This window comes from Mus caroli, unplaced genomic scaffold (assembly GCF_978045245.1).
Source record: "Mus caroli unplaced genomic scaffold, Mus_caroli_1 scaffold_13, whole genome shotgun sequence".
NCBI classification, from domain to species: domain Eukaryota; kingdom Metazoa; phylum Chordata; class Mammalia; order Rodentia; family Muridae; genus Mus; species Mus caroli.
The window spans coordinates 36,296,225-36,323,763 of NW_028227268.1; the positions used below are offsets into that span (position 1 = coordinate 36,296,225).

General features: G+C 40.2%; 1 protein-coding gene and 1 long non-coding RNA gene across 3 annotated transcripts in view; one reads left to right on the forward strand and one right to left on the reverse strand.

Moving 5' to 3' along the window:
* The window catches only part of Ints2 (integrator complex subunit 2), a 46,658-nt gene extending 27,071 nt beyond the window's left edge, over nucleotides 1-19,587 (forward strand). For both annotated transcript variants that reach the window (XM_029483658.2, XM_021176462.3), the window contains exons 16-25: nucleotides 1,226-1,330; nucleotides 3,735-3,899; nucleotides 5,411-5,612; nucleotides 8,319-8,444; nucleotides 12,314-12,512; nucleotides 14,481-14,732; nucleotides 15,025-15,132; nucleotides 15,259-15,364; nucleotides 17,224-17,400; nucleotides 17,490-19,587. In XM_029483658.2, the coding sequence (XP_029339518.1) occupies nucleotides 1,226-1,330; nucleotides 3,735-3,899; nucleotides 5,411-5,612; nucleotides 8,319-8,444; nucleotides 12,314-12,512; nucleotides 14,481-14,732; nucleotides 15,025-15,132; nucleotides 15,259-15,364; nucleotides 17,224-17,400; nucleotides 17,490-17,659 (1,610 nt within the window). In that variant the 3' untranslated portion in view covers nucleotides 17,660-19,587. The remainder of the gene's footprint in view (nucleotides 1-1,225; nucleotides 1,331-3,734; nucleotides 3,900-5,410; nucleotides 5,613-8,318; nucleotides 8,445-12,313; nucleotides 12,513-14,480; nucleotides 14,733-15,024; nucleotides 15,133-15,258; nucleotides 15,365-17,223; nucleotides 17,401-17,489) is intronic.
* A 4,161-nt stretch (nucleotides 19,588-23,748) lies between these two features.
* LOC147001432 (uncharacterized) lies at nucleotides 23,749-27,356 on the reverse strand. The gene is made up of 2 exons (XR_015045007.1): nucleotides 27,160-27,356; nucleotides 23,749-26,141 (listed from the first exon to the last, which is right to left on the reverse strand). It is a non-coding gene; the product is annotated as an uncharacterized LOC147001432 (long non-coding RNA).
* Nucleotides 27,357-27,539: the final 183 nt, after the last annotated feature.

Sequence of the window (27,539 nt, forward strand, 5' to 3'; positions counted from 1 at the left end):
AAAATATTTTAGAGATAAAAATTGTACATATTTATATTATTTATAGATTTAACTATCCTAAAGAAGATGCATAGTAAATAAAGAATTTCCTGTTTACTTATTACTTAGTTGAAATGTGAATATTCCTTGTATATTTCAAATATTTGTACCTAAAACACTGTGCTATTAGCTGGGCATAGTGCTGCACACTTGTATCAAAATTACCTCAAAACAAGCTGCTTTCCTAGTATAAAAAGTTTCAGATGTACAATTTTTATTTGATTTTTGTTTTTGAGGCAGAGTCTCTTGTAGAGGCTGGTCTTGAACTCTCTGCCCAGCAGAATTGTGCCTGAACTCCTGATCCTCTTGCTTCTACCTCCCAAGTGCGTGCTTGAAATAGAGGTGTGAGCGTCCATGTCTGGCTCCTCCTCAGTGGCTTCCAGTCCTGGAGGGCGCTTAACTCACCCACCGGCTTCATGTCACCTAGAAGAAAGTCCCACCGCTCTCTACTCTGTCCTGTTACATGTAAAATATGCTTCTTGGTCACCAACAGAACAAGATTCATTGTTTCATTGTCTGGTACTTGGTAAACTGGTGCTCAGGTACCACCATGCCCACCCAGCGAGGCAATTTCAAGTGGCTAAGATTATAGTTGTGTGTATTTTATTTATTTATTCATTCATTCATTCATTCATAAAATTGTTTAATGATACAGTTTTATGTACATTGATGTTTTACCTGCATGTGTGTCTGGGTGAGGGTGTCAGATCCCCTCAAACTAGAGTGAGAGACAGTTGTGAGCTGCCTTATGGGTGCTAGGAATTGAACCCCAGTACTGTGGAAGAACAGCCAGTTCTCTTAATAGCTGAACCATTTCTCCAGCCCTTTTTTCTCACCCTGTGGTGTTCTATAATTTACATTAGTATCATTAAGCTCTAAGTCTGTGTTCATGACTTCTTCAGACTTCCTAAATGGATGTGGAAAAATCTCCACTGAGTTTTTTCAGTGAATTCTTCTTTGTACTAAAACCTCCCATGATTTTGTTCCAATTCCAGGCATTTCCTAGGTCTTGCCTTTGTTTTTCCTTTATAGTCACTATAACTTGGTAGTTAATTTTTATCTGTTATACTTTCATATATCAAGTGAATTAAAAGTACCTTCAAAGTGTCTTTATTCCCATTTGTTTTGAAAGTTAAGATTTGTCTCTGATACTCTTTTATTTTATACTTTTTGTTTTTACTGACAGCTTCCATGCAAAGGAAACCCAAATCATATTCTTCTTCTTTAATGGACCAAATTCCTATCAAGTTTCTTATTCGGCAGGCTCAAGGACTGCAGCAGGAGTTGGGAGGTATTCATTTTTCATTTGACTTTGCTAAGTTTTATTGATATGAAATATTTTACTGCTTCTGCTATAATTTATAGTAAGTATTCATTGTTAGAAATGTAAACAGTTGAAGACTGAAGATGCTTTTTGTTCTCTTGCTAAATCCATTACCTCATTTCCTACAGATCACCACTCCCTAGAAAACTCCAGTTGTTTTCAGTTTGACATTCATTTTAATTTTAAGTCATTTCTTTTCATATAGGATGACCCTAATATGATGGCTGATATTTGAGTGTTGGGGTACAGCTTGGTAGTAGAGTGCCTGCCTGGCATGTGTGATGCCCTGGGTTCATTCCCAGCACCACACACGACACATGGGTGCTCACCATTACATACTTCTTATTCCCTTCATCTTATTAGGAGCTTATTTGGATATAACCCTATTGCAAACTTCAGTATATCAAGTTCAAAATGCATTTGTGGTCAGGTATGGTGGCTTAGCCTTTAATCACAGCCCTTGGCAGGCTGAGGCAGTCTGGTCTACATAGTAAGTTCCAGGACAGCCAGATCTACATAGTGAGACCCTGTCTTGAAAACAGAACAAAACAAAACAAAAGGTAAAATTATTTGCCTCCTCTAAGCAACAGAATACTGAAGCTCAGCAGTGCAGTGCACTTCAGCATAGTGCCTGTTTTCTGTTGTGATTGTATGGCTGGCTCACTGAGTTGCCCACTGCTGCTGCCTGGCATAACAGGAGAGTTTCTCATATTGCTAGCCTTGTACAATTTTAGAGTAAAGCCAACTGTACTTCCACAACACTGTAAAGTTAAGAACTCATCAATCCAACTGTCTAAAGCTTCAGACTGTCTTTGACCTAGAGAATGACAAGTTCATACTGTTGAAACTAGTAGAAGCTCACATAATATTTTAAAAAGGTGGATGATATTATACACTACCTCCTTTTCCTCATGTTTCTCTTTTCATTGAGATTTGCACTCAGGGCCGTATGTGAATTAAGCTTGTACTATACCACTGACATATCTTCAGCCCTCTGCCTCTGCTGAGATATCAGCCCGTGTAGATCCACTTCATTATTTGAAACTGTTCCATAATATTCATGATATTCTAATATGTATATAATAGTTTGGTTGTAAATATTGGTAAATAGACCTGTGAGAGTTTTAGAAACTTGATGTTTCTTAATAGCCACCTTTCACGTAACAGCGTGGTTTTCCTGTCTTTCTTTGCTGTGGCTGGTTTGGAAGACGAACATGAGCCTTCATTGGACATGGTAGCCAGATAGATAGCTACATTTATTATAGCTTTACATAGTCTGTTTCTTTAAAAAAAAAAAAACCAAACAATATTTGGCAGTAACATGTTTTACTGAAAAAAGTATAATATGTAGATTGGTTTGCACTTTTCTGTGTCTGTTGGTAGTAGTTTTAGTTGTACATATGTTTAGAAATTTAAAGTTCAGTAATACTTGATTATTACAATGCCTTTTTGAATGTAGAACCATCAGTTTTAAGCAGTCTTGATGGTTAGGCATGGTGGCACATGAAAATCTTAGCACTTGAAAAGCTTTTTTCTCTTCTGAACTCCTAAAAGAATGCTGTGTTAAACAGCTTTCACGATGAGCGTCAAACACTGGGGTGAAGTAGAGGAAAGCCGAGAAAGATTAGCGCAAGGAGTGTTTTTGTTTTTGTTTTTAGGTTTTTCAAGACAGGATTTCTCTGTATAGCCCTGGCTGTCCTGGAACAAACTCTGTAGACCAGGCTGGCCTCGAACTCAGAAATCTGCCTGCCTCTGCCTCCCAAGTGCTGGGATCAAAGGCGTGCGCCACCTCCGCTTGGCGCAAGGAGTCATTCTTGACATACTGTGAAGTAGTTTTCTTGGGGACTTTTATTTAAAATACTACACAGATTTTTTTTTCTTAAAAAAATTATTTTTTGACTATTAGTATTAAACTCAGGCCCCTATACACACAAGGCAAGTCCTCTGTCATTGATCTATCCCCTCAATCCTCGTTTTGAGGTAATATCTCACTAAGTTTTCCAGGCTGGCCCTGAGCTCAGTGTGTAGCTGAAGCAAGACCTTGAATTTAGGATTGTACAGCCTCAACCTTCTGAAAAGCTTGGATTCTGCTCCAGGCCTGGCTAGAACTTCTTATACTGTGATCTACACTTGCAGAAGTGGGCGTGGCTAGAGCTGGGCATGGCATCTAGAGCCACAGTTGAGCCCTAGCTGGGCATGGCATCTTCACTATGCATGTACAGCAAGTTTCCTTAACTCCTGATGCTAGTGGGTGGACCAGTGAGGTGAGAAACACACCACTGCTCCTTATGCCTGCTGGCTGCTAAAATAAGGAGGGGGGAGATTCTGTTTTGAGAACTGAGTCCAGTTAACTTCCTGTTTTGTTTTTTAGGGCTGCATTCAGCTTTACTACGTCTTCTAGCAACTAATTATCCACATCTGTGTATTGTGGATGACTGGATCTGTGAGGAGGAGATCACAGGGACTGATGCGCTGTTAAGGCGAATGCTCCTGACTAGTAATGCCAAAACCTACTCTCCGAAACAGCTGCAGGAAGGTACAGTAACTGCTCATTCCGCCTCCCACTGCTGCTGGACAGAGGGGCTGGGCTGACTGGAATCCTATACTGTAAGCAGGTGTCTTTGGGGGCAAGGATTTCTAACCATCTCTTTGCTATGCTGGGAATTTAGTTGACATGTTTATAGCAGTTTTGTATTGTGTGTTATTATATCACTAAGAAGATGTAGAAAATTCCCAAACTGGTTAGAAATAAATGCAGTAGATCAAGGCAGTGTACTTGCTATTAATGGGTAATGTTCCAGATTAGTATCCCCAAATACAAATAGTGTGGGCTGCATATTAACATTGCATTGCTGTATTAAAACGTTCCAGGTCATACGTCTTCTGAATACAATTACACAATCCGTGTAAGGGTTGCTGTATAATCTTTACTCCTGTCTGCAGTGACAATGCAGGCCTTGGCGCCCCACCCAAACCCAACCTGAATTTTTGTTGTTGTTGCTCTTGAATTCTTTAGCTGTTATTTCTAAGTCTTTTTCTCTTTTCCCTTTGGAGCTGCAGACTGAATCTGGGCCTTTTGTGCGTTCTGGGCCTGTGCTCTGCTACTCAGCTCTACCCCCAGCTCTTGAGGTCATTGTCTTTTTGTTTTCTCTACACAACTGAAGAAATTGTGAGCCAGTTGTCTTTGTCATGTGGATTTTGGACCCAGATACAAAGTGACACGATGTTCTTTTCAGCTTTGGCTAGTTTTCTCCACATTCCTTTCAGGTTCTGTTGGTTTTCCAGGGTGATGTACATGCATGACTACCTGTTTCCCTTGAAGTATAGTTGGTTGGCCATGACCAGCTAGGTGTAGATGTAGATATAGCGTTGTTCATGATGGCAACAAAATGAATTAGCTTTCCCATTTGTTATTACTTTATGCATGTTAGCAGGATGTAATTAGTGACCATTCTAGTAGAGAGATAATTCTAGATATTTAATAACAGCAATCTGCTGGATGCTAATCTTCTGTAATTGGACACCTAGAAGAAAGTGTCAAGGAGCCTGAAACTTCCAAAGTAATAAACTACACAAGCGGTTACCCCCAAAAGTGAGGTTAGCTATTTGTGTCACTACTAGGATTTTTAAAATGAACTTTATGAAATAACATCTGTACTTCCATGGATTTTCATTTATTTTTACTACATTCTAATTTATTTGTTTAGTATATGTTTGTGTGGGGTCTTGCACATGCCATACTGTACATGTGGAAGTCAGAGGACAACATGAGGGAGCTGATTCCATCCTTCATGTGTGTGCAGGGATGGAACTCAGGTTGTCAGGCTTCACTTGCCTTGACCTGCTGGGCCATCTCACCTGCCAACTGTGAGGTTTTCTAATGGCTTTAATATTAGCTTCAGTGAAAAAGAAGCTGTGAGTAGAAGTTTTTAATTTAACACTATTGCTTTCTTGATTTGTTTCATTCCTACTTTTAAGAAAGCAGCATTTATTTCTACTTGGTAAGCATTAGAGGATTTAGGCATGACTGTAAAATGTTGTTTGTAGCATTTTCAGCGGTCCCTGTAAGTCACACTCAAGTGATGCAGGTTATGGAGCACCTGACTCTGCTCTCTGCCAGCGAACTCATTCCATATGCGGAAGTACTGACGTCCAACATGAGCCAGCTGCTGAATTCTGGGGTTCCACGGAGAATTCTTCAAACTGTCAATAAGTTATGGATGGTTCTTAATACTGTGATGCCAAGAAGGTAAATTCTGTCTACTGCTGTATGGACCAGAGAAGTGTATAGCTTTGATAATGCACGGGGAACTTAGTTGTTAGAAAAATATTCACAAGACCAGTCTTATTAATGGCTTTGAGTATGTACAATAAATTCCTTTCTGAACATGACTAAAGATATTACATTGGGGTGCAGTGGTGCTTATCTTTAATCTCATCATGGATTTGGGGAGGAAGAACAGGCAGAGCTAAGTTTGAGGAAGGCATGGTCTGTTATAGTAAGACTTGTCTCAAAAAATGGTTAAATACATTTTAAAGAAAAAAGTATACTTTAAGAAATAAAAACTGTTAGCAATTTGAGAACGTGTTTGAAGGTATTTTCCTCTTTGTAGTTATTTGTGGCTAACTGATTTGGATCATCATGTCTTACATCACTGCTGTGCTTCCAAATTCTGTTGCACCCTGAGCCATTTGGACTGGCTCTAAAACCCTGATTCTCAGGCTGCAATCTATGCAGTTAAAGCTGAGCGGTGCAGCAGGATCAAGGCATACGTTTTAAGAACAGATCCCTCTGGTGCAGCAGAGTTTGGAGAACAGGGTGTGCCTTCACTGTGGTTATCAGTTGGCTGGCTCATAGATTGTGTCAGGCCAGTCTCGAGACCAGAACCCTGGTCTGACTTACCTGAGAGCATGGTTTAGTAGGTCTGGGAACTGCGGATAGTTGTTCTTTCTAAATTCAAGGATTTTGTTGCTATGATTGTTTGTTTTGGTTTTTCAAGACAGGCTTTCTCTGTGTGGCCCTGGCTGTCCTGGAACTAACTCACTCTGTAGACCAGGCTAGCCTTGAACTCAGAGATCCTACTGCCCCTGACTCTCATGTGCTGGGATTAAAGGCGTGTGCTACCACTACCTGGCCTAAATTTAAGTTTTAATTTACATCAAATTAATAAATACACATAATAATACTTCACACTTTTCTATTTTCGAGTCTAGTTACTCAGAGGAAACCGTTATTCAGCTTAAAAAAATTCTAGCATTTACATTTTGTTCCTTATAGCTCAGGAATAGGCTTATAACAAGTACGGCTTCTTGATTTTCTAATTTAGATGTGCTTTGTGAAGTTTAGCAGCCTGACCTGCTTCCTTCCTGTGACGCTTTCCCTTAATTTTCTAGTATAGTTGTATCATTCAGCTAGAGCAATACTCAGTGTTCATCTTATGATTATGTATTTACAGTTGAGCTGTGCAGTATTACAATATTCTTTGGTTACCTTTTCTCTCTCTTTCTTGCTTCTTTTTCTCTGAGTGTGGAGGAGAATCACACTCAGGCTGTGAGCATGCTAGTCAGGTATGCTGCCCCTGAACTACACTTCATAAATGCTTCTTTCTTATACACACGTGCCATTCCCCAAAGTTAGCATTGCTATAGTACGTACCTTGTTTTCATTTGTTATGCTATCAATAACTAATAAATAGCTCATCTTAAACTCTTTATTAAGACTAGGTTTACTTAATAGGAATTACAACAGAAACTAATCTAACAGTAACATGATTTTTATAGGGACATCTCTTTCAGAGCTTTTCATCGTAAACCGCCCCCCCCCCCCCCCCCAGACATGCACGGTTGTCCTAGAATTGCTGTTGTCTCTGCTTTGCTGGGATTCCAGTTTTCTTTCTTGGTTTCTGTCCACATAGAGCACATACTAACTGCAGTGCTTCCTGAGAAAGGCTGAAAGGGGCTGGCGGAGGCTCGGGTGTTCTGTGTGTGACTTTGAAGCTTGCTTTCTTCTCACATGTGGTTGCTGATTTGCTTAAGTGGGGGTCATACATTTGAGAACACCATTCTGACTTGGACTTCACACTGGCTGTTAGTGATCTGGTGTGTTGCTGGTTCCCAGCCCTTTGTATATAGATAGCCATTGGTTTCTTCACTCATAAAAGGCTTTCCCCCTTTGTGTTCTGGAATTTAATGATGTGTTGGTTTTTTTTTTTTTTTTTTTTTTTTTGGTTTTTTCGAGACAGGGTTTCTCTGTATATCTCAGGCTGTCCTGGAACTCAATTTGTAGACCAGGCGTGCGCCACCACACCCGGCTTAATGATGTGTTTTGATGTGGAACTTTTTCTCTTTCTAGTGTGGGGTTTCATAGAGTTGGTTGATTTTCATTTATTTATTTATTTATTAAATTCTTGTGAGCATGTCTTGATTTTTAGAACTTTTTCTTTTTGGAATAAATTAAATTATGTGATTTTAAGTGTTGATATGTGCATGTGAGTAAAGGTGTCTGAAGAGGCCAGATACTGGATCTTGGGGGGTTAGAGTTACATGTGGTTGTGAGCCACCTGACTTGGGTTCTGGGAAATGAATTCCTGTCCTTTATAAGAGCAACAGATGGTCTGAAGTTCTGAACTATCTCTCCAACACACACACAAAGCCGCCTATGGTGGTACATTCTTGTGATCTCAGCACTTGGGAGGGGGATGCAGGAGAAATCAGAAGTCCTGTCATCCTTTGCTATATAGTGAGTTTGGGCCCAGCCTGAAATACATGAGAGCCTTTTTCAGAAACAAAAACAAAAAGAAACCCCAAAGTTTATTTTTATACCTGCTTTGCTTTTTTTTTTCCTTTTTCTTTTATCTTCAAAATAACATTTTTTTTTGTTAGATACAAAGGACCAAATAACTTAGATGTCAGTTATAACATAGCTATTATGAATATGTTATTGTTTCCTCACTAGGCTGTGGGTAATGACAGTTAATGCACTCCAACCTTCCATAAAGTTTATACGACAACAAAAATATACCCAGAATGATTTGATGATAGATCCTCTCATTGTCTTGAGGTGTGACCGACGGGTTCACAGGTAAGTTATGTTTTAATAGTGCTGTACTTTGGAGAATCAAAAGAAATTGAAGAAAATCATTTAAATATCTTATTGTTGTTAGAAATATATAGGTAATATAATTTATGCAGCTTTTTTCTAGGTGCATATATTCATAAATTATAGTCAGTGTAATATTAGTATGTGGATAATGAAATCTGGCTTTAGAGAAAAGGAGTTCTTAGCTGTGGTAGTCATCAGTATTGGCCCTTCTGTCCATAAAATCAAGAACAGAAAAGAATGACCATTAGCTAACCTGCTATCTCATTAAAAAGGTTCTGCTTCATTGTGTTTTATGTTGAAACAAGGTATCACTGTATAGCTGAGGGTGACCTTGAACTCCTAATTTTCCTGCCTCAGCCATTTTAGTGTTAGGATTACAGTTGTGTCGCCATATACATCTTGAAAAAATGATTTTAAAACACTGATTCATTGCAAGCCATCACAATCTTTAAAACTGTGACCCTTTTGGTACAACTTGTCATGTTAGCTTCATGAATTCCACACATGTCTCTAATTCCTAGTTAATTACTTTGAAATGCCTTTAACTCAAAAGGCAGAATTTAATTGTCTCAGACATTAATATTTGAATTTCAAATTGTCGTGATAACGAAGGTAAATAAGTTGAGGTGTCAACCTTAATGCTCACCATCTGCATGGAGAAAGAAGAGAGCTGCATGAGTAGTGTGGTCTTGTGCAGGTGAATGCTGTGCTAAAGGAGTTGTTGTTGCTTTGTTTTTGTTTCTTTGAAATGGGATCTCACAATATAGCTCTGGCTGTCCTGGAACTCACTATTTAGACCAGGCTGTCTTAAAACTACAGAAAATCATAACCAGGTAGTGTTACATAATGGCACATGCCTGTAATTCCAGCACTTTGTAAGTCTAAGCAGATATATCACGAGTTTAGGGTCATTGTCACCAACTATGTAAATGTGAAGCCAGTCTGGGCTAAAATGAATCTATAAAAAAACAAATCAAAACAAAAATGGGCTAGTGAGATGGCTGAGTGGACATAGGTGCCTGCTGCAGAGCCTAATGATCTATCTCAGTTTGACCCTCATGACACACATGGTAGAAGTGGTACACATGTACTCAAACATATACACAAATACACATGTGTATAATGTAAATGAATAAATATAAAATGTAAACAAGAATAACCTCCACCAGCCAAAAGAACAACCACTAGAGATCAAATACCATAATGATAGAGATTAGAGATACTCAAGGAACGTTCGTCGTCTGTGATTGGTCTTGGCTCTTTTGAGACATGTTTACTATCTAGCCTTGGCTGGTTGAGTAGTCCAGGTTGAGTAGTCCAGGATAGCCTTGAACTCAGGATACTTTTCCTGTGCCTCTGGAGGGCTAGGATTCCAGATGTATACCTGCATGCCCTACTCTGATGGGAAGATTCTGAGAAGAATCTTTGGAGCAGAGGGTTAAATTTTGAGAAGAGTGTGCTTTTTGACTGAGAAAATAAGTTAGACTATAGAGAGCCTTGATTGTTAGGCAAGATAGAGTAAAATGTCTGTTGTGCAAACCACAGACCCCATGTGAAAGCCAGGTGTAGCAGCAGACCTTAAACCCACTCTGATGAGGATCGGGGAAACCAGTGTGGCAGATTGATGAGTCACATACACACTAAATCTATAAAGAGGGAAACGAGCTTGCATATATATTTATGCAACTGGCTGGCATCTTACAGTTGATGGCATTCTCAAAGTAATAAAACCTAGAAAAAAATCATCTAAATATAATTTGCTGAGATCAAGATTTCATAGGAAATAGAATCATCAGAATAAATATAGTAGCTAATATATATAAACCAGCAGTTTAGTCTAGAAAGCAGGCATTTCTTTTATTCTAATTTTTACCTTTATTTGTTAGTGTGTGTGTGGGGGGGTTGGTAAGCATACCATGACATATGTATGAAGGTCAGATGACAACTTCATGAAGTTGCTTCTCTCATGCTCCATTTATGTGGGTCCCAGGTCACAGAGCTTTTATGGCAAGTGCCTTTATTTACCTGCTGAGTCACATCACTGATTGGAAATAATGCATTTGTAAAACAATGATCTGTGTTAAAAATCTACTTAGTAGATGACTTTGAATTTCCTCAGGAGATTTAGTTTTCCAAGAAAGCTGTTGAAGTATGCTATCAGAATGTACGGGCTGTTTTTGTAGCTTAAACCTTTCACTTGAGCCAGGTGTGGTGGCGCAAGCCTTTTAGCCCAGTGCTTGGGAGGCAGAGGCAGGCCGATCTCTGAGTTCAAGGCCAGCCTGGTCTACAAAGTGAGTTCCAGGACAGCCAGGGCTATACAGAGAAACCCTGTCTCTAAAAACCAAAAACAAACAAACAAACAAACAAACAAAACAAACCTTTCACTTGAGAACCTTTACTTATGTTAATAGGTGTGCATTCTTAACAATTGGCTACATAGTACTTCATTTAAAATTTGGGCTGTGCTTACCCAGTCCCCTGTGGCTGAATGTTTTAATCTATACCTATACTGTTGTGTATACTATATATTACATTATCCATGTATACTATACTGTGTGCTTCTTTCTTAGATGCTATTTTCTTAGATCAGATTGGTAAAAATAGAATTTTAACAGTGCAGTATACTCAGTTTTAAGATTTTTTTTTTTGTTTGTTTGTTTTGTTTTTGGAGACAGGGTTTCTCTGTGTAGCCCTGGCTGTCCTGGAACTCACCCTTTAGACCAGGCTGTCCTTGAACTCAGAAATCCGCCTGCCTCTGCCTCCAAAGTGCTGGGATTAAAGGTGTGTGTCACCAGTGCCTTGGCCATTTTTAAAATGTTGATTTCTGTTTTTTTTCTGCCATCTAGAAGGGCTCAACCAATTACCATTCTATTACACTGTTTTATGTTGTATATCTTCTTGTACATTTCTTTTTTATACTGTACAAGAAAGTGAAGACTAGATTCCCTTTTTTATTTTATATTTATTGGTTATTGTTATTTCTTGTTTATCTTTCAGAAAAGCTTTTCTATTGTTTTTTTTTTTATTGATTTTAAAGAGTTCTTCATCTATAACGTGTATGAAGACTGTCAAAGGCCAGGTGTGGTGGCCCATGCCTGTAATCTTAGCACTCTGGAGGCTGAGGCCGAGGGGTCATCAATTTGATTGGGCTGTGACTCTTTGTTTAATCAAGTTAGCATATAGATGAGTGCATTTCATTCTGAAGACTGTGCTTCACACACACACACACACACACACACACACACACACACACATGTGTTATCAGTTCTTCCTACATGTGTTGTAGTTTTACATGTTTGGGTGCTAGAGCTTGGGGCTCAGTGTGTCCTCTCCTTTGAGCTGCAGCCGTAGCCCTAGGGCTTTGCTTTACTTTTTTTTTTAAATCTTCGTAAAGTTTAAGTTTACTTTTACCAGGTAATCATTCTAATGGTTTTTAAAAGATATTGTACACCATACATGATGATGAGGATTTGCCTAGTGATGGTGGTAGCAATGTGTGTGGACTTAGATCTCAAATGAGCTAGCCCTGTGTAGATAACTTTGGGAGCTGAGTGAAGGAGTCTTTAAGATTCTTTACTAATATCCATTTTTCTTTGTTCTTCTGATACTTTTCATAAGTACTAGTATGCAAAAACAATGGTATACAGTGAGAACTCTCCCTCTCACAGCTGTGGTAAACCCAAAGCTTTGCTGGCAGCTTTTGAACAATTCCAGTTCTGTATCCTCTGGAGTTCTTTACGGTGTCCATATAGCCTTGTTCATCATCGGGCAGCATGCATTTCTAGTTCTGGTTGTAGCTAGTTTTTATATTTATATTCTCTCTGATACACTTTTTCTTTTTTGTTTAGGTGTCCCCCACTAATGGATGTTACTTTACACATGCTCAATGGGTATCTCCTTGCCTCTAAAGCTTACCTTAGTGCCCATCTAAAGGAAACAGCAGAGCAAGATAGACCTTCCCCGAATAATACAGTAGGCTTGGTTGGACAGACTGATGCCCCAGAAGTGACCAGAGAAGAACTGAAAAATGCATTACTGGCTGCTCAGGTAAAATTTGCTAAAGTAAAGTTTCATCAAATGTCATTTTTGTTTTTAAATAAGTAGATGTTGACATTGTGTGTTCCTTTTATTCTAGAGTCTAAAATAATATTATCTTTGCTTCCGAGTGTCAGGTAGACTCTCATTATGATAACTTAATATAGATAATATAGATTTATATTTATCAAAGTATAAACCTTTAACTAGTCTTGTTATACATCACTTGATTGACATATTACTGGACACCTGTGTGGCAGATACTGTACAAGGACTAGGGACGTGGTGGTAAAGGAGATACAACTTTTAGTTACTTGTTTTTAATGATGAAATAGAAAAAGAAATTGGATGTTGGAGACAGACTTTATAGAGAAAAATAAGTAAATACATGACATTATAAAGTGTCAGGCTGCCTTCCATATAGGAGCTGCAAACAGGTCACCTCTCAAGTCCTGCTCTGTAAAGTGAAATAGAGGGAAATGGAGTGGCACCTGCTAGAATCTTAGAAAAAGTAGGTGAGTGAGAGGAAGGAAGGGATTTAGGCTCGAGTCGGCTGTAAGTGGTAATGTTAATATAAATGTATGCAGTGACTTATTATGCTGGCTGTTTTCTTTATCCTAGCTAGGTCCCCAAGAAAGACAGAGAGACCAAGATGTATTTTCAAACTTTACCTCAATATCTGTGTAGTCAATTATCTGTTCTAATCTCCTAAACTAATCTGGCTACCCCAAGCTAATATCCTCATAATACTGGCATTTAGGGCCTTCTATGCTCCAGCTGAACTCTCCTGTTGTCTCCTTTCGTCCTTACTCCTGGCTCAGGCTGTCTTCCTCTTCTCTCTCCTCTGCCCTTGCTGGCAGAAGTCCTGCCCTGTTCTTGCTTCTGCCAGCCATTGGGTGATCAGCTTTTATTGACAAGGCAGAGAATAAAATGGTAAGAATTTACTTGAAACAGGAGATTTTTGACATAAGAATATTGTGTCTGGATCGAAACAAGATAGGAGAGCAGAGAAATCAGCATTTGATTAACACAAGTATAATTTTTTTTGTTTTGTTTTTTGTTTGTTTTTTTGAGACAGGGTTTCTCTGTATAGCACTGGCTGTCCTGGAACTCACTTTGTAGACCAGGCTGGCCTTGAACTCAGAAATCCACTTGCCTCCGCCTCCTGAGTGCTGGGATTAAAGGTGTGCACCACCACGCCTGGCTCACCACAATAATTTTTACATAGTGCACAAAAACATTATGCCTACAGTCTGCTTTGGAGGCCATTGGCTTTGATTACCTGTCAAGTAGATATTTATGAACTGAAGTCTGCACTTCTGCCTAGTGGTATACAACCCTTTAGAAGTATGTCAGATGCTAATTTACATGCTGTTTTTGTTTGTTTCTTTTGTTTTTTTTTTCAAGACAGGGTTTTTCTGTGTAGCTCTGACTGTCCTGGAATTCATTCTGTAGACCAGGCTGGCCTCGAAGTCAGAGATTCACTTGCCTCTGCCTCCCAAGTGCTGGAATTAAAGATGTATACCCTCACCTCCTGGCTACTTGCTTATTTTTATCTTATGTGTGTAGGAGTTGTACATTTATGTCTGTGCAGCATGTTTATGCAGTGGCCTTAGAAGTCAGAAGAGGGTATTAGAATCCCTGGAACTGGAGTTAGAGGACACTTAGTTGTGAGCTGTCGTGAGTGCTGGGAATTGAACCTTGGTCTTCTAGAAGAGCAGCCGTGTTGTTAACAACCAAGCCACCTCTAGTCTCCTACATATGTTTGTTTGTATGGAAAAAGTGATTTGTTTATTTCAGATACATCAGGAGTTTTTAGCCTTACAATGTGAGACCCTCTGCATTGTCAACCGATTACTTCTGCTCTAAGAATTACCACATTTATGATGTTGTGCCGTTCTGTTCATATGAAAATAGGGATTTCATCTTCAGATGAGCTTCCCCGAGGCTCCTTACATGTACCTTTTTATCTGCGTGTAGGACAGTGCTGCTGTGCAGATTCTCTTAGAAATCTGCTTGCCTACTGAAGAGGAAAAGGCAAAAGGTGCCAATTCAGACATCTCCCTCAGGAATACTCAAGGTGTCGTCACCATCAGCACTCCAAATAAAGAAACAGAAGAAGGAGAAGACAATTTGCTCTGTAACCTTCGGGAAGTTCAGTGCCTTATCTGTTGCCTGTTACACCAAATGTACATTGCAGATCCCAACATTGCTAAACTTGTTCACTTTCAGGTTTGTGTCCAAAAGAATGTGAATGTTCGGGTTTGTTCTTGAAGGCTTTATGTATTCAATTAATACTAGTCATTTGAAAATGAGAAAGGATCATGATCTTTTGCAATATTTAGAAAAATCTAAATTTTCAGTCCTGATAAAATATTCAAATACTTCCTCTCTTTTCTAATTTATCAGGAAGTTCAGTTCCTGACACATATATTTGGTGTTTGGCGCCGATTCTCTAGAAAGGAAGTGAAGCTTCCCTTTCCTCTCCCGCGGTCTTTGACGTCTCCTTTTCCTCCTGAGACAGGGTTATCCATGTGAACTTCTGCCGCTGACAGTCGCAGGGATCCCGTCTATGCACATCTGCTTGGATTTTATACCGGAGCTTATTGCCCAGCCAGAACTTGAAAAACAGGTAATGCACATTTTAAAAATTGAAGAAAATTTTGATCACTTTTCAGTGTGGCTATTAGAGGAGATATTTTATAAATTTTATCATTTAAACTTTTCAAAGATTTAACATGTGGATTTTGTATTCCAGATATTTGCTATTCAGCTGCTTTCTCACTTGTGTATCCAGTATGCATTACCAAAGTCACTTAGTGTGGCTCGATTAGCTGTCAATGTTATGGGGACTTTGCTAACAGGTGTGTAGCCAATCAACATCAACAAAAGTATCTAACACTTATTACATGTATTTTCTGAACTTTAAGACTCAGCAGCTTTGTTTTTTTTGAGATAGTGTTTCTCTGTGTAGCCCTGGCTGTCCTGGAACTCACTCTGTAGACCAGGCTGGCCTCAAACTCAGAAATCCGCCTGCCTCTGCCTCCCGAGTGCTGGGATTAAAGGCGTGCCACCACTGCCCAGCGCTTATTGGTGTTTTAATGAGTCAGTATGACACGGTATATATTGCTCTTATCGTAACCTATGCCATCATTTGAGTTACTTTTCTTTTTTTAATTCCATAACTACAAATATGACTTATAGTATAGAAGAAGCATAGACACCTTTGTTTTGAGAATGTGTATATATATCATAAGTATTTAATAAATATTATGTATTATAATACTTTTTCAATAAATGAAAATAATATCTGTAGAATTGGAATACAAATTAGAAATTACTAAGTGAGAAAAAGAGTAAAAAGAAATAATAAAAAAAAAAAGAACAAAAAATAAAAAAAAGAAATTACTAAGTGTGCTCAATTCCAGAAACAAAAATATTTGAAAATGTCTTAAATAGCTGGATGGTGGTGGTGGTGATCTATGCCTTTAATCTCAGCACTGGGAGGCAGAAGAAAGTAGATGAGGCCAGCCTGGCTACATAGTTCCAGGATAGCCAGGGCTACACATAGAAATCCTGTCTCAAAAAAAAAGTAATAAATTAATGTATACATTAGGTATTTCCTTAAATTCTACAACCTATTCCACAACTTACCCTGTATTTTACCCACCTTCTAGTTGGAAGAGTAAGTGTTATAAAAGAAAACTACTTTAAAGTTCTGAGTGCGATCCATCCTTTAGACGGTTGTGGTCTTTCTCTGTGCTCCTTTAATAGTTTGTTTGTTCATTTTCTTTCTATTGTTTTCACCTCATGTTACAGTAATTTATAGTGGTCCAGGGTTCATGTTGCATTTAGTCCTGGTGTTACCACTGTTAATGTCACCTGGAACAAGCGTTATTTTTTCCTCAGGACCTCAGATTCTTGCCTTGCATGTGCTAGACAAGAACTCTATGATAAGTACCGCTCTCCTTCCCAGCCTTGGAATTGGAATAACTTTATTTTTTTAGAAACTGGGCCTCGCGCCGAGCGTGGTGGCGCACACCTTTAATCCCAGCACTCTGGAGGCAGAGGCAGGTGAATTTTTGAGTTCAAGGCCAGCCTGGTCTACAAAGTGAGTTCCAGGACAGCCAGGGCTATACACAGAAGAAACAGGGCCTCATTATGTAGATCAGGCTGTCCTCAAACTCAGAGCTCTGCATGCCTCTGCCTCTTGGGGGCTGAGATCTTTTAGAGGCATGCACAACCACACTGGGCCTTAGAACAACTTTTACAACTTCTCTAAAGTTTTCTCATCTGCATAACCGGTGTGATCCATTTGTGAGAACTGGGTGAAATAATGCAAGCAGTGTACTTATCATAGTACAGGGTCATAATAAAAATGTGGGTCTTGGTGATGACCAATTAGTAGAGTACAGACTGTTTAAAAATTAAGAGTGGACAGCATCCTATAAAACTTCGTCTTCCAGGGGAACACCAGGGCCAAGAAGTGGGAGTGAGTGGGTAGGGGAGCAGGGCGTGGGGACGGTATAGGGAACTTTCAGGATCGCATTTGAAATGTAAATAAAGAAAATATCTAATAAAATAAAAAAAAATGAGGACCTTAAAAACAAAACAAAAAACTTAGTCTTCCTAGCACAAAGCTTAGTATTAATATGTTGTGTAGGATGCCTGTGTTGAATTTATATTTGCAACTAAACAATTGTGTTGCTTTTCTTCCCACCAGTTCTGACACAAGCTAAGCGGTACTCTTTTTTCATGCCAACTCTTCCAAGTTTGGTCTCCTTTTGTCGAGCATTTCCTCCACTGTATGAGGATATTATGTCTTTGCTAATTCAAATAGGACAAGTGTGCGCCTCTGATGTTGCCACTCAGACAAGAGACATTGATCCAATCATTACACGTAAGTGCTACCTCACTTTAATGTTTCAAACAAGACTATATTCATTTCAGAATATCTTGCCTTAATTATTTTCTCTCCTTATTTTGTAGGTCTTCAACAAATAAAGGAGAAACCTAGTGGATGGTCTCAAATTTGTAAAGATCCATCTTACAAAAATGGATCCAGGGACACTGGAAGCATGGATCCTGATGTCCAGCTCTGTCATTGTATTGAAAGCACAATAATTGAAATAATAAACATGAGTGTTAGTGGAATTTAAAACAACAGTTTTAAGTGCAGCCACTTGCTGCATTTACTGAATCTGGACTTTATGAGAGCTCTAAACTGAATGAGAATAGTGAGATCTTGGAATTGCTGAAGTGACTCAATTCAGCAGGAGGATAATTTAGAGCTCTCTGAGAATTATACTTGTTTGATTGGCATATCTTTGGATGTGCTCTGATGGTATGTTTATATTGTAGCAGCTGAACTTCTTTTCCACTGGAGACACTTTAAGAGACTTGTCACTAGAAAGGGATTGGTTCCTGTGCTTATCATTTGACGTGAGGAAAGACTGCCAGGCCTTTAGTTTAATTGCTTAAAAAATGAGCCTGTGGATATCCCTTATATGTGTGAGCTTTCAACAGAGAGGAGAGGAAGGAGAAAGAGGGATGTAGGGCAGGAATCATTTAGAAAAAATTACCTTTTAAGTACCCAGAAATCTTACAGACTTGTAATGCAAATAACAGTATTACAGGTTGAACTTCTAATTTGTTAGAGACAGTAGTAGGATGGCTTTAAAGAAAAAAGAAAAAAAAAAAAGAAAAAAAAAGGCAGGTAAGGCAGGTGTGGTGGAGCATGCTTAAATCCCAGCCTAGGGAGAAAGGGAGAGGCAGGCAGTCCTCTGACCAGGCCAGCCTGGTTCATGTAGTGAGTTCCAGGACAGTCAGAACTACATAATGGACCCTGTACAGACTACTAAATGACTGCCTTGGAATTACAGATGAAGATGCAAAGATTTCACAAATCTGCTTCAATTTTTCCCAATATATGAAGCCATATGTTTAAAGAGATACTTGAATACTTTGAAATTTTAAGATACTGATTGTAGTTACAGAAACATCTTGTGCAAAGAAGAACCTGAAAGTAAATTTCATTTATTCTTTTTAAAACTTATTTTTATAATACTGTATTATCTAGTTCTCAGAGGAGCAAAATTAAATGAACTTTAGAGCAATAAACCCCAGTAGTGCTCTTGGTTCATCAGCAGGATTATAATTCACATTTTACTTTGAGGAGATCTTTGAGTAAGAAAATACAGTATTTGAACCTCAGGAAAAATTATAATGTGGAAAATGCTGTGTTGCTGACTTTTTCAGCCCTCTGTTAGGAGCTTCACGATTAAGGAGATGCATTCAGATAACCATAATCATTTTTGTAAAATTAAGTACCTTATGTACAAGGTACTTCTTTGCTCTTTGAGAAATACCTCAACCATATGTCACCCTACTCAGAGCAGACCTCTGGTTAAAGAAGGTAGTGAGCTAAAAGGAAAGGTTTTTTTTTCCCCCCAAAAAGGAATTTAGCTTCATCCTTTCCTCTCGTACATAGTCACATCTCATTTTTCTTTGTCACTCCTGACCCTACCTCATGAAGGTGTTCTATTAAAACAAGTTTATAACTGTTTCCAATCATGAAGTGCATCGTATCATGCATGGTGGAATATATATAACTTTTTATTAGATGCTTAATGTTCAATTAATTTTGATGTGAAGAGTAAAAGAATACGCTTCAAAGATATACCACAAGAATTTTCCTATTTTTAAATGAGGCAGTTCTGTAGTCTCTTAAGATTAAATACAACTGCTCCTGTTCTGTTTGTAAATGAGACCTTTCTGGAATATTTTCTGTGAATAGTAGAATCCTTTAGGAATTCTGAATTATTTGAAGTATGTTTTGTAATGAAATACAGTACACATTTTGTGGATCAATTTTCAAAGACTAGTTATAACCTACTGTGTTAAAGTAATAACATAGCCTGTTTTTCATCCAATTTGTTGATGATGTAAATAAAATATGTAAATAATATTAGTAAATGTTAATATCCATATATCTTAAGTTAAGGTTATAAACTTTGTCACAATGTGATTTTTTTTATTCAAGTCAAAACAGATGTGTGCAACTATTTTGGATATTGATTTATAAACATTCATTCTTTACCAATGAACTGTAGTTTTTATGTTTTCTTTCACAACTGTTAATGTAAAATTACCAGGAGGGAGTTAGAATCTAGGACACCCTAGTTCTGGGGCTTTAATATATCCCTTTCCTTAAGGTCACATAAATGAAAGGAGAGTAAGACCATGGAACCCTAGGAATTGTCGTTACCGATGGCTAGGAGTCCCCATGTGGGTGTTAGGAACGTAACCTGGGTCCTGTACAAGAGAAGCAAATGCTCTTAACCACTGGTCCAGCCTCTTCAGATCCTGGAGTCTGCTTTTATAAAACCAGTGTCATAGGACATATTTTTTTCTTGGAAACAGCTTATTTTTAAAAATCATTTTATTACCCAACTCATTCTATGAAGCCACAATTACTCTGATACCTAAACCACAGAAAGATCCAACAAAGATAGACAACTTCAGACCAATTTCCCTTATGAATATTGATGCAAAAATACTCAATAAAATTCTCGCTAACCGACTCCAAGAACACATTAAAGCAATCATCCATCCTGACCAAGTAGGTTTTATTCCAGGGATGCAGGGATGGTTTAATATATGGAAATCCATCAACGTAATCCATTATATAAACAAACTCAAAGATAAAAACCACATGATCATCTCCTTAGATGCAGAAAAAGCATTCGACAAGATCCAACACCCATTCATGATAAAAGTCTTGAAAAGGTCAGGAATTCAAGGCCCATACCTAAACATGATAAAAGCAATCTACAGCAAACCAGTAGCCAACATCAAAATAAATGGTGAGAAGCTGGAAGCAATCCCACTAAAATCAGGGACTAGACAAGGCTGTCCACTCTCCCCATACCTATTCAACATTGTACTTGAAGTCCTAGCCAGAGCAATTCGACAACAAAAGGAGATCAAGGGGATACAAATTGGAAAAGATGAAGTCAAAATATCACTTTTTGCAGATGATATGATAGTATATATAAGTGACCCTAAAAATTCCACCAGAGAACTCCTAAACCTGATAAACAGCTTCGGTGAAGTAGCTGGATATAAAATTAAACAAGTCAATGGCCTTTCTCTACACAAAGAATAAACAGGCTGAGAAAGAAATTAGGGAAACAACACCCTTCTCAATAGTCACAAATAATATAAAATATCTTGGCGTGACTCTAACTAAGGAAGTGAAAGATCTCTATGATAAGAACTTCAAGTCTCTGAAGAAAGAAATTAAAGAAGATCTCAGAAGATGGAAAGATTTCATGGATCGGCAGGATCAACATTGTAAAAATGGCTATCTTGCCAAAAGCAATCTACAGATTCAATGCAATCCCCATCAAAATTCCAACTCAATTCTTCAAGAATTAGAAAGAGCAATCTGCAAATTCGTCTGGAATAACAAAAAAACGAGGATAGCAAAAACTCTTCTCAAGGATAAAAGAACCTCTGGTGGAATCACCATGCCGGACCTAAAGCTTTACTACAGAGCAATTGTGATAAAAACTGCATGGTACTGGTATAGTGACAGACAAGTAGACCAATGGAATAGAATTGAAAACCCAGAAATGAACCCACACACCTATGGTCACTTGATCTTCTACAAGGGAGGTAAAACCATACAGTGGAAGAAAGACAGCATTTTCAACAAATGGTGCTGGCACAACTGGTTGTTATCATGTAGAAGAATGGGAATCGATCCATTCCTATCTCCTTGTACTAAGGTCAAGTCTAAGTGGATCAAGGAACTTCACATAAAACCAGAGACACTGAAACTTATAGAGGAGAAAGTGGGGAAAAGCCTTGAAGATATGGGCACAGGGGAAAGATTCCTGAATAGAACAGCAATGACTTGTGTTGTAAGATCGAGAATTGACAAATGGGACCTCATGAAACTGCAAAGCTTCTGCAAGGCAAAAGACACCGTCAATAAGACAAAAAGACCACCAATAGATTGGGAAAGGATCTTTACCTATCCTAAATCAGATAGGGGACTAATATCCAATATATATAAAGAACTCAAGAAGGTGGACTCCAGAAAATCAAATAACCCCATTAAAAAATGGGGCTCAGAACTGAACAAAGAATTCTTGCCTGAGGAATACCAATGGCAGAGAAGCACCTGAAAAAATGTTCAACATCCTTAATCATCAGGGAAATGCAAATCAAAACAACCCTGAGATTCCACCTCACACCAGTCAGAATGGCTAAGATCAAAAATTCAGGTGACAGCAGATGCTGGCGAGGATGTGGAGAAAGAGGAACACTCCTCCATTATTGGTGGGATTGCAAGCTTGTACAACCACTCTGGAAATCAGTCTGGTGGTTCCTTAGAAAATTGGACATAGTACTACTGGAGGATCCAGCAATACCTCTCCTGGGCATATATCCAGAAAATGTCCCAACTGGTAAGAAGGACACATGCTCCACTATGTTCATAGCAGCCTTATTTATAATAGCCAGAAGCTGGAAAGAACCCAGATGCCCCTCAACAGAGGAATGGATACAGAAAATGTGGTACATTTACACAATGGAGTACTACTCAGCTATTAAAAGGAATGAATTTATGAAATTCCTAGGCAAATGGATGGACCTGGAGGGCATCATCCTGAGTGAGGTAATTCAATCACAAAGGAACTCACACAATATGTACTCACTGATAAGTGGATATTAGCCCAAAACTTAGGATACCCAAGATATAAGATACAGTTTGCTAAACACATGAAACTCAAGAAGAATGAAGACTGAAGTGTGGACACTATGCCCCTCCTTAGAATTGGGAACAGAACACCCATGGAAGGAGTTACAGAGACAAAGTTTGGAAGCTGTGACGAAAGGATGGACCATTTAGAGACTGCCATATCCAGAGATCCATCCCATGATCAGCCCCCAAACGCTGACACCATTGCATACACTAGCAAGATTTTGCTGAAAGGACCCAGATATAGCTGTCTCTTGTGAGACTATGCTGGGGCCTGGCAAACACAGAAGTGGATGCTCACAGTCAGCTAGTGAATGGATCACAGGGCCCCCAATGGAGGAGCTGGAGAAAGTACCCAAGGAGCTGAAGGGATCCGCAACCCTATGGGTGGAACAACATTATGAACTAACCAGTGCCCCGGAGCTCTTGACTCTAACTGAATATGTATCAAAAGATGGCCTAGTCGGCCATCACTGGAAAGAGAGGCCCATTGGACATGCAAACTTTATATGCCCCAGTACAGGGGAATGCCAGGGCCAAAAAAAAAAAAAAAAAGGGAATGGGTGGGTAGGGAAGTGTGGGGGAGCGTACGGGGGACTTTTGGGATAGCATTGGAAATGTAATTGAGGAAAAGATGTAATAATATATATATATATATATAAATCATTTTATTGAATAATCTATTGAACTGATAAATCAGAACTTGTACCCCATTACTAGACTAAAGACTATAAATTTTCAGTGTTACAACTGACACTTGTCAACTGAGGAATTCACTTTTAGAATATGCTTTTAGGATAAATTAAGGGCATTGAGCTCACTATGTCAAAGGTAATATATTTTATGATTACAAATTCCATCATTTTAGGAAGCTGCATAACCAAAAGAAAGCAGGGAAAACAACCAGTCTTGCTCTCTACTTAACTGAAGAAAAGTACTTCACAGTTTTGCCTTTTGGAGTTTCTATTAGTTGGATCAAGGTTAGGCTACAAACAACAACAACAATAATAGAATATCTATTAAAACAATCTAATGGCCAAGAAATTAGTCAAGGACGTGGTTAAACCCCTTATAATTGAGGAAATTGTACTTCTTGGCAAGGAATAAAATGTTATGTAAGTTAGGTGAACTCTTATTAGATCGATGTGATCTGGAGAGATTATCCATCTCAGATTCTATCCGAGAAAGCCTTGAACATCAAGGAAAAACATACAAAGTACCACAGGACCTTCTCACTAATTTTAGCATTGTAGTGACAATTCTGGTGCAGTCTGCATACCTCTTTCTTCGGATACTGTAACCATGGGAGGTTACTTGCATGATAGACAACAGGAAAAAGGTTTCCTTTTCATTGCAAATTAGTCTTCCAGTCATAGGGAACTAGTTGTCCAGGTTAAATCATCCATTTCCAAAAGTGGTACTGTAAGACCCTAGAGCCTTACGTCCAGGGAGTCCCATTCACAGAAACAGAGATGGAGATTGATGAAACAAGCAAGAGGTTTAATGATCCAGTGCATTGGGGCCAACCTGCAATCAGGGCAGAGGCTACCGTGAACATTTCAAGCATACATCTTTTATACAGTTCTTGGGGGCAGACTTCAGCAACAGTATGAGTTGGTTAAAGCTTATTAGTAGACCTTTCTAGGCATTGGTTGTTCTAAGTGGGGTGAAGTCTTTGTTATCTTCAAAGGGAACTGAATTATCTGCACCTGGCCCACCCTGCTCTGCAGTAAAGGCCTTCCTGTTTTTCTGGGACATTCTGGGAAGAGGAGTTAGTCATAATCCTTCTGTACCCGAAGTCTTATTTCTGGCAAGATCCTCAGTCTAGCAGCCATTTTGTGCTTCTTAAACTCTCGCATTCCCCCCTTTTTCTTGTATTTCAATCATGAAATTACTGTTCACTCTGACTTAACTCTTGATACTGCTGTCTCAGCATTACAATCTGAACTGTGCCTATGTGTTCTCTAATAAAAGCTAGCAAGCAATTTAAAATGCAGGGACCAAAAGTTAAAAGCAACATCAGGCTTAGCAATGGTCCCAGAAGGATAGAAGTCAGGGTGGTGAGCCACGGGGAAGAGTTAAACCAAGGTTAAACCACCCTTGGTTCTGTTCTCTTTCTCTCTTTTCGCCAGCCCCTCTCACACTTTGGCCATCGAATCTTTTACCACTCCAGAGTGGTCTATGTAGAAGCAGCATTCTTCTTTTAGGGCTGCACACAGATCTTGTTGGAGGAACAGGAGATCCAAGCCTTTCCTATTTTGGAGGACCGCTTCTGACAGCGAGGTCAGAGACTCCTGGAGCTTAGAGATGGAGTTTTCCATCTCTACAATATCAGCATCTATGGCAGCCCTCAGACTTTGCTAACTCTGGGTCTGCAAGGCCAGTGCAGATGATCCTGTAGCATCCCCTGCCATTCCCAGCCCCACCCCCAACAAGACTGAACTTTTCCCACACACAGTCCCTGCCCAGTTATAGCTGACAAGGTTAAGTCTGGCGCTCTGCTGCTGCCACTGGTATGTTGTGGCATCATCAGAGTGATTTGAGCATTTTTATAAATACCTTGCCTTCATAGTAAGGAGGAGCCACATCATAAACAGAGTCAACATGATTTAGTGGCTTCAGGATTGGTGCTGTTGATAACTCTGAAAGCTTCTTGAACTAGATTGAGTTAAACAAGATTGCCCAGGCAATTAAAGGGAAACAGTCTCCGTGATCCTTTTTGAAGGAGCCACAGTATCTCGAGAATTGGGTGGGGGTGTTGGCCTGGAACTAGAAGGGGGTGTTGGCCTGAGATTTATCTCATCTGGGGCCAAGACTTTGTTGGGGCCTAAAGTATTGTAGGGGGTCTCTATTTTTAATCTGATAGTGAACAATAATCCCTCATCATATCTTTCCTTGTAAAGCCTAAGACCCCAGGTGTATCCTTTTGTCCATTCTAGAGCTCTTTTCCCTGGTTCAGTGAAGGTGACACGGAGCGGATGGCACCAGTCGGTACACTCGTCTAGGTCAAATCCTCCAGGTACGTAAGACTCTAGGGAATAGTTGGCTGTTACTTTAATATAGTCCCAGCTCGAGGAGGGCTTCCAGTAGACTTCACCTGAAGTCTCGCAACCCCAGCTCTTGCAGAAGAAGTCAGTCTTACCTCCGCATTTTGAATTGAGGGACTGACTTCGGTGGGGCCCGGGGCAGACATAGAAGGGGTGGATTCGAAGCATGCTTCTATCCCTTTGGTTAGAGCAACCACCCCATGGGTCTCTCGGATGTTTTTCTACATACGGAGGGGGTGTTGAAGGTGCCCTCTGAATGTCAGAATACTCCTTCAAGTCCCAACCAGGAGGGGCTCCTATAGCCAACTTACAGACGTCAGGGAAAAGGTCAGGCCACCAGGTAGATGGAGTGGTAACCTTGGATAGACTCCAAATAGTGTCTCCAGCCCCTGATATCACCTGCCACGTTAGGTTGCGTGGCTGGAGGGGACCAAGGTCTGCAGAACATAAGGAGAAGAAACTAAGATACAGTACCAGGGGAAGGGCTTGCATTTTTGGACCCTTTGACGATCTTCACTTTCAGAGGGTTCTCCGTAGCCTGGGCCTTCCAGACAGGGTGGTCTTCTGGTCTCAGCTAAGGGGGCAGGCTTCACATGTGAGGCATGTATCCAGGCAGCAATTCCGTCCACTTTGACAGCCGTTGGAGTAGTTAGCAGTACTAGATAGGGTCCTTTCCAATGGAGCTCGAGCCTCTGGGCACGATATCGCCTTACGTAGAATGAATCTCCAACCTGGAACTGATGCGATGTCTTAGGAGTACCAGGCTCATATGCAGCTGCCGGCTGTGATCACACTTCTCTCTGCACCACCTGCAGGCCTTTTAACCTGGCATACAAATCATTGTTACTATGACAAGTGGGCCCAAGGATGTCCCCCAGGAAAGTCAGGGGAGCAGGAGTTGTCTCCACTGTCTCTGAGTCCCCTGAGCAGGTCCCTCTGACCTGGGGAGGGATGAGGGTCAGAGTTCCCCTGATTCTCTAGGCGGAATGGGCGGGGCCAAAGGCCCGGCAGCTTGAGTTGCATGAGGACAGAGAAAGAGGATAAAGGGGAGGGAGATAAAGAAGGAGAAGATCAGTATCCGTGGTGGGGAGAGCATCTTTCTTGGGCCTGTCCTGAAGGGCGAAGATTGGCACAGCCATTGGTCCTGAAGAGGAAATGGGTGAACCCAGGGAGGGGGATCGGTGACTAAATCGTCCCACACTATGATACATGGGACCTGATCAGGGTGGCTCTTTGAGCCAGCACCAAAAATGCACCTCTTGACGGCTAATATAGGAGGCAGTGAGAAAGAACCCTCAGGAGGCCATTCAATCTGGAAGGTGGGCCACTCTGATGAGCAAAGAGTAATCCATTTATTTTTCTTCACATTTACTGAGAGATTGTGAGCTCTAGTCTTAACCTCCCTCCAATGTTCTAGAGTAAAACTCGGAGGGGTGGAAGGTCCGTGTCCCATTCTGTCCAAAAATAACGTCAGTCCCAGTCTACACACAAAAAGAAAAACAAAGTAAAATACCAACGCGCCCCTGCCACGAGCGCCACAGAAGATACACTGAATAACTTGGTAGTGGTCTCTTTGCCACTGACCCCCAGATGAAGTCCAGCCCTCCTGGATCTCGTGGATCGGATCCGACTTCCCACTGAGAGTCTGGAGCGTCCTCCAGGACTCTTCGTTACCGCGGCGTTGAGGCCGCTTCTGGCAACCCCCGGCAGACAACTCCTTGGTCGAGTTGCAAACCGAAACCAAACTGACTTGCAGCCGACCCAAAATAGAGGGAACAGACGGAATAGACGCGCGGAACAGACGCACGCCGAGGGCAGACACAAAGAGACACAGCCGCGGTACCTGCTCGAACAATCCTCGGGTCTCCTGTCACTGGCCCCGCCAGCAGGACGATTCCCGGTCAATGCACCAAATGTAAGACCCGTCTAACGGCCATTTTGTGCTTCTTAAAGTCTCACAGTACAAGAATTTTTTTTTTCCCTTCAAGCAAATGTGCGGAATTTGCCCCGGTCTTTCTCGCGGGGTGGGGGGTTGGGGAGGGGCGGTGCTCATCTTCCGGTGCCGCCAAGTACTTGGGGGTTGATTTTACTTCGCGGACTCCCATTGGGCGGTACAGCGTTGGTCTCGTACGATGATTGGCTGTTTCCTTTTCCGGCCTGGCTGTGTGATTGGCTGATTGGGAACCGAGGGGCGGGAGGCGCGAATTCGTCTGTGTGGCGCTG